At 40.0% G+C, this 13628-nt stretch overlaps 1 protein-coding gene across 5 annotated transcripts in view; it reads left to right on the top strand.

Moving 5' to 3' along the window:
• DIP2B (disco interacting protein 2 homolog B) overlaps positions 1-13628 on the top strand; it is a 246041-nt gene that overhangs the window by 214590 nt on the left and 17823 nt on the right. For all 5 annotated transcript variants that reach the window (XM_082421288.1, XM_082421286.1, XM_082421287.1 and 2 more), the window contains 6 exons: positions 673-874; positions 6726-6835; positions 6973-7053; positions 10238-10361; positions 11934-12055; positions 13259-13370. In XM_082421288.1, the coding sequence (XP_082277414.1) occupies positions 673-874; positions 6726-6835; positions 6973-7053; positions 10238-10361; positions 11934-12055; positions 13259-13370 (751 nt within the window). The remainder of the gene's footprint in view (positions 1-672; positions 875-6725; positions 6836-6972; positions 7054-10237; positions 10362-11933; positions 12056-13258; positions 13371-13628) is intronic.

Here is a 13628-nt window from a genome sequence, read left to right as displayed (position 1 = left end):
TTTAAATTTAAAAATAAAAATACTTTGCCTCTGTTTAATTGAGCTATGTTGGACAGCTAAAATATTAAAAGAACCGAAACAAATTTCTAGGTTTTGGGCATTATCAATCAAGAGAGAACATACTGAGGCTTGCAAATCAGTATCCACCTCTGTCCATTTAGATTGTACTGGGTTGGCCAGTACTTCACCACTCTGCCATCACTGGAAGGATTAGGTACCTTTAGATGTATGGGATCCTAATAATCTACCAGATTCTAGACCTAGAATGGAGAGAGAAAGAAAATCTCTAGGGCTTCCCTGGTGGTGCAGTGGTTAAGAATCCGCCTGCTAATGCAAGGGACATGGGTTCGAGCCCTGGTCCGCGAAGATCCCACATGCCACGGAGCAACTAAGCCTGTGTGCCACAACTACTGAAGCCCGTGCGCTTAGAGCCCCTGCTCCGCAACAAGAGAAGCCACCACAATGAGAAGCCCGCGCACCGCAACGAAGAGTAACCCGCGCTCACCGCAACTAGAGAAAGCCCACGCGCAGCAATGAAGACCCAAGCAGCCAAAAATAAAATAAAATAAAACACGAAAAACTCTTAGAGTAGAATAAGGCGTTGTGTTAGGAGGATGTCAAATGTTGTAAAATTAATCTCGCTGAGTATTTTTTTTGTTTGCATTTTTCTAGGCAATCGATAGCATTCATCAAGTGGGGGTTTATTGTCTTGCTCTGGTGCCTGCCAATACTCTGCCCAAAACTCCACTGGGAGGGATCCACATATCTCAGACGAAACAGCTCTTTCTGGAGGGATCGCTACATCCTTGTAATATCCTCATGTGCCCACATACATGCGTGACCAATTTGCCAAAACCCCGGCAAAAGCAACCAGGTAAGAATGCTGGCTTTGAAGACATGACATTAAAACTGTAACTTGAAGAAGCTGAATTCTCTCCGCATGATTTTTTTCTCTAGAGTTGGACTTTACAAAGATTAGTAAGTAACATGAGAATAGTATCAGCTGACCAAAAGCAGGAAGGATTGAGATTTTGTAAAATAGCTTTTCCAGGTTTACTGTTGGCTCAGTCTTCTGAGTAATTCTCAGTAGAGTGCCTCCATTTTCCCTGGATGTAAGGTATGGGGTCAAGGTGATCAGAATCCCCCTGGTGGAGGTAGAATAAAGCAAGTCCTGTAAGGGAAGATTCTGATAATAAGAATAGCTAGTTATTAGTTATTGAGGCTTACTAAAAGCCAAATATTAGCTATACATTTTACAAATATGATCCTAGAGCTTTGCCCTCAGCTGTGGAAAGTAAAGTTCAGAAAAGTTAAGAATTGTACCCAAAGTCATATAGCTGGTTAGTGACAGAGGTGAGATAAATAGCATGTTTTGCATTTGCCATATTCCTGTGAATTCAAGATGCAAATAGAAGTATGTGAATTGCCATATGAAACAAGGAAAAAACCAAATAGTCAATTTCACCATTTTGCCTAATTTCTGAACAAACCTAGGTTGTAGGGCTAATGAGTAGGAGACTAAAGGCAGGAGTAATTGATTGATGGTCAGTCATGTTAAAATATCTATTCAGTCCAACATGAAGTCATTAAGTTTTATTGATGCTTTTTCATTTTAATTGAGAAGTTAATGAGAGCCTCTCAGTTTCTTGTATGCCTGGAAACACATGAGAGCCAAAACCTGGCCTTTACAGTTCCCACTGCTACCACATACACTCACACACACATACACATAGTGGGAAGATTAGGAAGGCAAAGGAAAGTATGGCATTTAATTATATTTCCATTAAGAACGCTTTTGCTGAAAGGTAAATATGATGTACAAGAATAAAAGGTAAGCCTCTGACTCTCTAGGATATTTTTATTAGAATATTACAATGTTAATCTGCTCTGCTTTGCAGTAGTTTTTACTTCAGTGATCTGGTGGCCGAAGATCATATCACATTTGGTTATATAGATGTTATTGTCAACTCGCCAAGTAACCTTATCTTAGTAACAGTGTGTATGGAGCTAAAGTATATATGATATTTATCAGTTTCTGCTAGTGGAAGTGAGAGTTTATGGAGGCTAATATTCTAAAGGGGCAGTTAGAATCAAGTCTATACTAATCAAGAAATATATAAAAAGAAGTATCTTCATATTTCCTGCCTAAGTATCTGATGGATATGTAACATACAAATCCTTCTCCATCTCGTATTCTGTTATACTGAAGTCCTACATTCGTCATATGAGTAAAATCCTATTTTAAATAGCATTTAATCTAGAATTCATTTAACAAAGCTTTCATTTCAGTAGATGCTTAAAGGATGCAACTCAGAGACATAGTAGTTGCTTAAAACATTGCTTTTGCTAGCCACATTTCACCCAGTTTTACTAAATGATGAAACCTGTATAAAAGGTTTGTTCCTAAGTCCTCATAGGCATAGCATCCACCTGTCTGATGAAAGCATTAGGTTTGGATTCTGTGTTTTTGCTGTCTGTTGTGATGGTCTGCTAAGATCTTAGTGGAATGCGTATGGGTCAGACCAAAGCAGCTTGAAAATTGTGGCATAGGTGGAGCAGACATGATGTGGGGATAGCATGAGAGGTTGGGGTTTAAGAAGAATACAGGAGCGTGGAGATGGTTGAGAATGAGGTAAAAAAGGAAAGGAGAGGAAAAGGAAGATAGAAACTGTGTTAAGATAGCCCAGTGACAAAAATCTCATTGAGATGTCTGTTAAGCTATCGTGTAAAGAATGGGAATGTGTTAGGACTGGTTTTGGCTGCACGTTTCAGAAGAACATAACGGCTGCTTAAACAAGAGACAAGTTTTTTCTTTCTCAGGTGAAAGAAATCCAGAGCTAGGCAGTCCAAGGCTAGGATGGAACTGGCTAGGAACCCTCAGTCACTGTTGGTCCAGCTTCCCATCTTATTGCGCTGGCATTGTTATCAGTTAACTATTGTTATAGATGCGCTGCATAACAAATAATCCTAAAACTCAGTGGTTTAAAGTAAGAAGCATTTATTTTTCACTCATGGAATGTGGATCTGCTGAACCTGGCTGGGATCAGCTGGCCTTGGCTTGGCTCCAGGCTGTAGGTTGGGTTCAGACCTGTTCCATGTGTCTCCTCATCACGGGACCAGCAGCTACCTGTGCCATATTTTCCTCAAGGCAGATGGCAAAAGCAAGAAGCAAGCCAAACCATACAAGCATACTTAAAGCTTCTGTTTGCTTCATGTTTCCTAACATTTTATTGTCCAAAACAAGTCAGACCATGCCCAAAGTCAATGGAGCAGAGAGGTATATACTCTTCTCATGTAATCACAGCAAGGAAGACTTGTAAGAAAATAAAACAATCTGCCACAGCCAGCCTTAGCGTACTGCCTCAGGGTTCATTTAAGCTCCTGACCTCCAGCCATCAGTTCTACATTCCAGCTAGCAGGTGGGAGAAAAAGACAAGGGAATACCCTTCCCCTTTAAACATATCTTCTAGAAATCGCACATATTACTTACTCTTACCTATTATTCTCCCACACTAAAGAATATAGTCTTTATTCCAGGCATTTGCCCAGCTAAAAACTAGGGGTTGTGTTTTTAAGGAAAAAGAGGAGAATAGGGGTTGATGACTAGCAGTCTTTGCCACTGGAAATTTACAGAATTTTGTGGAGAAAATAAGAAGACATATTACGGGTACAGCACAGTATCAGCAATTAGCCTCCTAGATGTTATTGCTTCCAGTAATTTTTCACTCTTTGACTCATAGTTTCAAGAAATGCACACAGAAGGACCTCAAGAAATTACTGCTGAATTATTTTTGTCATTTTAAATTACTCTGAAAAATTCACTTTTTAAAATGTCACGCCTGTATTAACTTTACAGTGTGAGTCCAGGAATGGGCAACTTACAGTCATATATACTCTGAGTCCTGCCTATATAAAAAAGGCAGTCTCCAACATAATGTATCTGTTAACGTACTATGCAGTCTCTTGGGAAAGAATTTTGCATATTGGATTGGATTGGCCAAAAAGTTCCTTCAGTTTTTAAGTAAAAATAAAAGACATTTTTCATTTTCACCAAGAACTTTATTGAACAGCATATTCACCATTTTGTTCCACTACCTTCTGCCATTTTTCAGGCAACTTCATAATTCCATCTTCCCAAACCTTTTTCTTTTTGAGCAAAGAACGGTTCCAGGTGCCTTTTACAGTCTTCCAGGGAATTGAAATTTTTTCCATTAAGAGAATTTTGTTAAGACCGAAATAAATGGAAATCTGAAGGTGCAATGTCTGGTGAATACGGCGGGTGAATCAGAACCTCCCAGCCAAGCTGTAACCGTTTTTGCCTGGTCATCAAAGAAACATGTGTTCTTGCGTTATCCTGATGGAGGATGATGCGTTTTCTGACTAATTCCACTTTTTGTCGAGTGCTGCTTTCACCTGGTCAAATTGGAAGCAGTACTTGTTGGAATTAGTCATTTGGTTTTCCAGAAGGAGTTCATAATAGAGGAGGACTCCCTTCCAATCCCACCATATACACAACATCACCTTTGGATGAAGACTAGCCTGTAGTGTGGTTGGTGGTGGTTCATTTCGCTTGCCCCACGATCTCTTCTGTTCCACATTATTGTACAGTATCCACTTTTCATCTCCTGTCACGATTTGTTTTAAAAACGGAACGTTTTCATGACATTTCAGTAGAGAATCGCGTGCAGAAATACGGTCAAGAAGGTTTTTTTTGCTCAACTTATGTGGAACGCAAACATCAAAGCAATTCACATAACCAAGCTGGTGCAAATGATTTTCAGCGCTTGATTTGGATATTTTGAGTATGTCGGCTGTCTCCCGTGTGGTATAATGTTGACTGTTCTCAATTAATGACTCGATTTGATCACTGTCAACTTCAACTGGTCTACCCGACCGTGGAGCATCGTCCAGCGAGAAATCTCCAGCACTAAACTTTGCAAACCACTTCTGACATATTCGATCGGTCACAGCACCTTCTCCATACACTGAACAAATCTTTTTATGCGTTTCAGTTGCGTTTTTACCTTTTTTGAAATAATAAAGCATTATACACCAAAAATGTTGCTTTTTTTCCTTCTATCTTCAATATTAAAATGGCTACACAAAAATTCACCAATTTTGATAAGTTTTTTTTTAAATGCACACTGATTTGACAGCTGTCATAATACAGTCTAACAAAATTGTTTCGAATGAAGTTAAAGACAGCTAAGCACTACTAGAGCCATCTTACGGAAAAAACCAAACGAACCTTTTGGCCACCCAATACGTAAAATTTCAGTGGACATACACTTTGTAGATGAAAACTGTTTAGCAGAGTATTGGAGTACTTTACCCTTAGGGTGTGTTTTTTTTAGTTTAAAATTTTTCTTTAACTTTTCATTTTGAAGTAATTTCACTTACAAAAAAGTGGCCAAATAGTAAAAGAATTGCCTTATACTCTTTACCCAACTTCCCCACATATTTAAAAGTGATTCCATGATTTAAGTGATTTTGTTCCAGCTATTTCAGTACATTCCTAATCAACAGATTTTGGCAATAAACGTTATTTAATATTAATCGAAGCATAGCATCAGCATTATTCAAAACTCAGCTGGCAATAAATTTTGTTATGTTTTAGCCGTCTTCTTAGTTTCATATGTTGGAGTCTAATCTAAGTGACCATCAGGAAAGGCATACAAAGCCCTAGCATTGTTGAGAAAGGGAGAGTTTTCCTTTTTATCTTGAGAAAAGGAGAGTTTTCACTTTTTTTACCCCCAAGTGGCAAGCCTCTAGAAAAGTTGAAAGAATACTGTAATGAACACCCGTATACCTTCCCCTAGATTTAGCAATTGTTAACTTTTTTTTTAACTGAACTCTTTGAAAGGAAATTGCAGACATCGTGACACTTCGCCCCCAAATATTTCAGCAGTGTATCTCTAGAGAACGAAAACATTCTCCTAAAATTTTCCTAATCAGCCACAATGCCATTATCCTATTAAGAAAGTTAGCATTAATATAATGCTATCATTTAATAATACACAGTCTATGTTCATATTTCTCCACTTGTTTATTATAGTAGCTGATTTTTTTTTTTAATCCAGTATCTAAAGTCATACATTGCTTTTGGCTGCCATGTCCTTTAACTTGAAAGCTCCCAAATCTGTTGTGTCTTCAAGACACGAACCTTTTTGAAGAATCCAGGCCAGTTGTCTTGTAGAATGTCCTACAGTCTGGATTTTGTTGCTCACTTAAAATAAAGCCCTTCTGATTTTCCTGAAGAACTCACTCTCAGTCCTCATAGATGGCAGATTTCTTTTCAGACCAGATATTTATTACCGTTAAGCCCCCTGTTAGGGTTTTATCCATGATTGGAGCAGATGAAATGTATCAGTAGGAACCAGTGCAACCAACTGTCACCTCCTCGGAGTGAATACTTCCCTCTATGCACAGTCCCTCCACCCCCCCAATCTGTGTCTCTCCTGTGGTCCTATTTGCTTTTCTTCCAGCACTTCCTGCCACCTGACATTATTTGTATATGTGTTTACTGGTTGCCTCTCCCCGCTAGAATACAAGCTGTATGTCTGGTTTGCTACTTTGTCCCAGTGCCTAGAAGGGTGCAGTCAGTATTGGTTGAATGAACGTTTGAACCAGCTTTGGTCAGTCTGGAAATGCTTGGGGGTGGCGCGGGGATGGTATGTAGCTTGAATCGCCATCTCTAGAGAGCTGATTTTTGCTTTTACTTACAGGCGTAGGCCCTGCTTCTGTGATGGTTGGGAATCTGGTTGCAGGAAAACGCATAGCACAAGCTGCAGGAAGGGATCTTGGGCAAATTGAAGAGAATGATTTAGTGAAGAAGGTAAGTGTTCCAGAAGTGTTGATATTTACAAACAAGTCAAGGACAGAACCTACGCTTCAGGTAACAGATGGCAGATGCATTGTCCAGCTTTTTAAAAGTTGCTGACCATGATTCTTTTTTCTGCTTTATGACTTCAGCACCAATTTCTGGCGGAGATTTTACAGTGGCGAGCCCAGGCAACTCCTGACCACGTACTCTTCATGCTGTTAAATGCCAAGGTATTAAAAATGCACTTGTATGTCTAATCAGCTGGCTATTGTGAGAGTATCTTAGGCACTCTTGATCTCTTTCTTTCATCAGAAAAGTTCTATTGCCAACTCAGAGGAAGGAGTTGTTGCTTTCTCCTTGTTTTGATATATGAGGATAAATTGTGCAGTTATTTCAAGGTTGAAATGAGACCTCCTGGAGTGTTATTCAGTACTGTCTCTTTTTTGTCACAATCAAGTTGTCTTTATTCAGTTCTGATAGGAACCGTAGGACAACCACGTAATTACATAATCTACAGATAGACAGAATGCATTGTGTCAATGTAATTTTTAACCCAGTTTGACTTTTAATTCTTTGATTTCCACCAGAAATAAAATGACTTTAGATCAACATTTTAAAAACCAGTTGTTTCTAGTACATACTTAAATGATTTATTGCTAACATAAAAAGCAAATTGAAAATTATTCAAGAGTATGTTTAACTATTGCTTTCTAATGGATGGTTTGCCAGAATATTGTATTTTTTAAGTTATGCATTCCATGGGAGTCTGTTGAGATTTGTTTGTTTTAATGGCTGAGTCCAAAGCTGAAAGTACTATGACCACAGCATAGAACAGTATTTGTCACCAGCAGGGGGAAGACTGGAGGGCCTATTGGAGTCCCTTAGGGGACTTAACCCAGATGGCCCCCTTCTGCCCCAGGTCCTAGATTCTGATAGTCTCTCTCTCTCTCTCCCTCCCCCTCTCTCTCTCTCTCTCTCTCTCTCTCACACACACACACACACACACACACACACACACACATATACACACACCCCACACACATACACAGCTTTGAGAATTTATGCAGTGATAGAACCTGAGAGGAATATGCTGTGCATCTTAGTGAAAAGTCAGTTAAAATCTTAAGAACCATTGCTCTATGGTAGAAAACTTTGGGACTTCCTTGCTCCACCTCTGCATGAAGTGGGCTTCTCTTCAAGCCCATGGATTGATTAGGGTCCTTCAATTTCAGTAAGAAGATGTCAATCCAGCTTGTTCCCCACTCCACTCCCAAGCTTGGCTACAGTTAAACTTATGGCCCTGTCAAATCATACTTCAGATCTATTTGTTAGTGAACGTAAGTTGAAATTTGCTTCTTGGTTAGAGAAATAATATATATGGATGACTAAAGGACATGTAGTCCATCTCTTCCTCTGCATATTCTAACATTTTACCTTCGATTAGCCCAGGCCACCAGAAAGCTTAGGAACCATACAACATTGTTCCCTTATGCCCAGAAAATGCTTCTTACTGAAGTTTAGTTTACTGCCGTACCAAGGACCAAAAAGAGAGCTACTGTAAGAAGTGGCCTTATGAATTTAACCCTGATTTTAGCCAAAGGAATATTCATTTTAGTGTTATAACTTTAATGTCCAACAATAGACAATTGCCTAATAAATTATGGCATATAAACATGAAATACTATGCAGTCATTGAAAATAATGTTATAGAATAGTTGATGACCCAGAAAATAGTCATAATGTGGAAGTAGGAAAAGTAGGATATAAAACTTTAATAATAATTGAGTACTTACTGAAGACCCTGTCCTGGGTGCTTTCCATTTCATAGTTCATTTTAAGGTTAGGGGAACGGAGGCATAGAGACATAAAATCACTTGCCTGAGGTCGCAGGGCCGTAAGTGGTAGGACTAGGAAATTAGCTCCTTCATTTGAACCCACACTAGCTTCAGAGCCCACATTCTTAGCCAATGCACTATACAGCCTCTGGCATAATATAGTATGATACCTTTTTTTTTTTAATGTTGCATCTGAATTTATATATAATACATACTCATTTGTTAAAAACCAGGAAAATATACAGCAAAAGTTAATAGTGGTTACATCTCATATTTACTAATCTATATTTTCCAAATTTTCTATATTGAACTTGTACTACTTTATATTAATGAAATTTAAGTTATTTTTAAAAGAAACAGGTCAGTAAACTTGTCTTTATCATGAGTTTTTTAAAGTTAAGTTACAATAATTAAAACAGTGTGGTATTGGCACGATATAGACAAATAACAGTTTGGTTTTATCTGGTAAAGTTGAAGGTAGGCATACCCAATGACCCAGCAATTCCATTTCTAGGGCTATACCTGACCAAAACTCATATATTTATGCACCAGGATATATGTATTAGGATGAATTGTCCATCAGCAGTAGAATGGATGAATAAATTGTGGTATGTTCATGCAGTTAAATACTGTGCAGCAACAAAAGCAAATGAACTATACACCTAAGCACGAGAGGCTAGATGACGCTTAATAGAATGTTGAGAGAAAGAAGCAAATCACAAAAATATATATGTACAGCACAACTCTATGGAAATCAAATATTTCATAGGTGGTAAAAATGTAAAGAAAAAGAAATTAGCCACTAACATTAAAAAGTCACGATAGTGGTCCCCTGTGGAGGGAAGGAGAAGGCACCCATGGGGGTGCTTTTAAGCTGCTGGCAGTGGTCTTTTTCACATCAGGCTGGTTCTTACACAGATGCTTGTTTTATAATTTTTTATTAAGCTACACATTCATATCTTATGCACTTTCACACTCGTGTGTTGTATTTTACAAAGGCACAGGGGTTCAAAAAGCCCAGCTCGGTGAAACTTGAATTGGACAATAAGGATATTTATGAAGACCCTCAGGAGAAATTATTCTCAGGACCAGGAATAATTGGCCATCTTCTAATCTGCTAACCTTTGTTAATTCACTGTTTGTGTTTTTGTTTACATCTCTGCTGTTAGAATACTCACAGCCAAACTCGTGTTTTACGCAACTGTACTTGACCACATAGCCAGCGTCCTGACCTCACTCCTGCCCTCATCCTGCTTTCATTTCTTTTATTTTCCCCTCTTCTCTTATTTCCTCATTTAAATACAAAATTGCTATGTATTTTTAAAGCTACCTTAAATAAGAGAGACTGTAAATACATACGTTTGATTTAAGTTAATGTTGTTAGTCCCTAAGTACCTTCAAACATTGAGAAAGAAAAGGAATACCACACACGTGTTTTGGTGCTTGGGGAATTTTCACTGAACTTGATAACTTGCTACAGATAATCTAGCAAGGCACAAGCCTTCCGTATAATGTCAAATTGGCTCTGTTTGTTTTCCTTACTGAGCGTCAACCTGCTTATACTTTCTTCTATTAACAGGGAACTACGGTGTGCACGGCCAGCTGCCTTCAGCTTCATAAGCGAGCAGAGAAGATTGCGGCAGTTCTTGGTGACAAGGGACATCTAAATGCAGGGGACAACGTTGTGTTACTCTATCCACCTGGTAAGTGCTGGATTGGTAGACTAGACAAGCGCCATTGCTAGACTACAGGCTCTAAGAGGACAGGAGCTGCTGTACATGACCACGTGGGCTGTATGCACAGGCTCATGCCATGGGAACAGGCCTCTCCCCTCAGAGTTGTGCAGTGTGAGGGCTCTGCCAGGACCGAGTCTGTTGTATTTACTCTTGTATTTCCACTGTCTAGCTCAGTGCCTGGCACTATAGTAAATATTGAATGAGTGAATGACAACTTCTTGACTTTTGGAAATGCTCAAAAGAGACCCTTATTTCTAGGAGTGCTCAGGAACGGGACTGTTTCACCCAGTTTTCAAAAGCATGTTGTGTGTGAACTCTGACTTCACATTCTCCACATCGTAATTGGTGCTTACTGTCCCTCGATTATTACTGCGTTCACCTTCCACGCTCTAATTCAGCAACCTCTTTACGTCAAGAGGGACTCAGGGACTTCCCTGGTGGTGCAGTGGATGGGAATCCGCCTGCCAGTGCAGGGGACACGGGTTCAATCCCTGGTCCGGGAAGATCCCACATGCCGTGGAGCAACTAAGCCTGTGCACCACAACTACTGAGCCCGAGTGCCACAACTACTGAAGCCCGCATGCCTAGAACCCGTGGACTGCTACGAAGAGTAGCCCCCGCTTGCCACAACTAGAGAAAGCCCATGCGCAGCAACGAAGACCCAGTGCAGCCAAAAATAAAGTTAAAGAAAAAAAAAGAGGGACTCAGAATTACTTGATGAGTTTGGTGTAAATATTCAAAATTTTAGGTGAAATATTTCAGTTGTCCCTTTCTTTAGTCTTCTGTCACCTAACTCATACATCCAGCCTTCTGTGGTCTTTTATCCCTTTTACCTCATTTTACTGTGATTCTCACTTTGCTCTTTTATTTACATTGATACTAAGATTTCTTAGAAGGTCATCTGGTAAAGGAATTCCTCCAACCTTGTTCCTGGGAGATTGTCTTCCATCTACCAGTTAATCATGGTGATGGACCACAGCACTTCCCAAGGAGGCCGCCCTGCAAGTCCTCATATTGCAGAGGCTTCGTATCAAGTGATGCTTTGCCTCCCTAAAACCTGCACTCACTGGGGGAGTGACATCTCAGGGGTCCAATTGCTGTTCACATAGTGACCTTCTAAAGAGTGAAAGAAAGCTCAGGTGTTCCTCATCTCTCCTTTTCCCATTCTTTTATTTTCCAAGTGGAGCAGCCCTAATTTTTGCAGTTATTTCTCCTAAGTAATGTCAAGTAATGATGTCAAAATACCTTCATCAGGTATCTTTCAAGAGTTTACTTCTGACCTCCTTTCTTGTTATTTATTCTTGGCTTCTCTATATATTTCTTTAAAGTTGTTTTATATGCGTCCTTCTTTACCTTCAGTTTCTTCTAAATTTAAAAAATTTCTTCTGATAATGTCTCTGTTAAATTACGGTCTAATGAACCCATCTGGCACATGATTTAATAAACTGGTTTTGGAATAAATAAATAACTTGGGTTTGGAAGCTCTGGCTTTTGCTTTCGCGGTGACAAACCAGGCAGCTAAGTGGCTATGTCTTGCAGGCATCGAGTTAATCACTGCCTTCTATGGCTGCCTGTATGCCGGGTGCATACCTGTGACCGTCCGACCTCCTCATGCTCAGAACCTCACAGCCACGTTGCCCACCGTCCGCATGATTGTTGATGTAAGTACCGGGTATAGCTTGCCTTGTCCTCATCTCATAAAACCCAGAGTCAGACAACTAAGGATCCTTACTCATTTTCCAGTCTAATTGAGCCAGGAAGTCAAATCTGTCTCCTGCAAACTACCTCCTTTTCCTTTATCTGATCAAAGTGACCAGCATTTTCCAGTGAAGGAATGTGGGAAAGCAGTTTTTGGTGAGATACAGGATTGTGTTTTTATCATGAACATTAAGGAAGTGAAGCTGTCATTAGTATTTCTCCATGAAACTTATTTTTTCCCCTCTTCTTAAAAAAGTCCTAATATTTTTTCTGCACAGTAACCAAGGTAATTTTAAATGCCAAACTGAATTCCCCCCGTGTCAGGTCACTTTTTGGGGGGTTAGTCTTATAAATTCACTTGGTATAGTATTAAAGTATACTATAGTAAGAAAGTAAGATAAATCTTATTCTAAGCATATCCTAATGGACTTTAAAGCAAAGAGTTACAAAGTTCCAATTTATGTAACATTTGTTTCTCTAAGGACTGCTGCTCCGTCCCCAACTGGAGCCTGCAGTATAAAAGCAGCATTCGCCACAGATGATTTTACTACAAAGTTCAGTTTGGCAAAATGCCCTTGTTATATTCTGCAAAGTAGGCCGGAGCAGCAGGGAGGGGAGTTTCCTTCCACTGACACGGTTTGCAGGGTGAGGGAAGTTGGTCCCCATGCATTTCCACTTGCGGGTGTGTGGGAGAGCGTGTTCCTCTGAGTGCACAGAGTCCCTCAAGTTCAGGGTATGTTCTAGGTCCGGTGTGTTTCACCATATTCCCTGGACTGTTGCAAACACTACCTCCTTCAGAGATGATCCTCCGACACCTCTCATTCCCTGAGTACTACGAAGTCCATGTTTTTATTTTATTATGGTCTTCATGAAATCAAGAGATCTGGGGATCCATCCTGAGGTTATAACCATGGAATATTTGAGAATCACTGTTGTAAACAGTAACTTGTGTTATGAACAAGTCCATCATTCTAATTCAGTGTTACGCATTTTTCAGGACAAACGTAAGAGGAACACTGACCTCCACTGTCCTGTGTGTATTCTTTGAAAAGCTGGTACTGCCCTGTCCCAGGATGATGTGCGAGTTGCTTTTAGCAGCAGCCAGAGCCTATGGTGCTACACGGGGCTAAGCCTCGTGGTGCTTATTTTTGTCCATTTGTTTCTAGGTCAGCAAAGCAGCCTGCATTCTCACCACGCAGACCCTAATGAGGTTACTGAGGTCCCGAGAGGCAGCAGCAGCTGTGGATGTGAAAACCTGGCCAACTATCATTGACACAGGTGAAAGGGAGATTTTTCCAGAGGCATTGAGGGGGCAAGAACATTCAGTCCCCGAGATTTCCTAGATTCTCATGCCAAAGGTGTTTACACAGCTTTTCTGTTACAGCCCATTCCACCTGCTAAGACAGAGGCAAAACTTAATATCCACTCAGTTTGAGTTACCAAAGGACTGGATACTGCAGCATCCAGATCCAAAGAAGCAGATCACGGTGTGCCAGAACTCTGGAAACAAAACGTGGCTTGCTGTTACTCTTGGCA

This window comes from Balaenoptera physalus, assembly GCF_965194825.1.
Source record: "Balaenoptera physalus genome assembly, chromosome: 13".
Classification (NCBI taxonomy): Eukaryota; Metazoa; Chordata; class Mammalia; order Artiodactyla; family Balaenopteridae; genus Balaenoptera; species Balaenoptera physalus.
The sequence above is the reverse complement of the archived record's forward strand: the minus strand, read 5'-3'. Positions and strand labels throughout refer to the sequence as shown.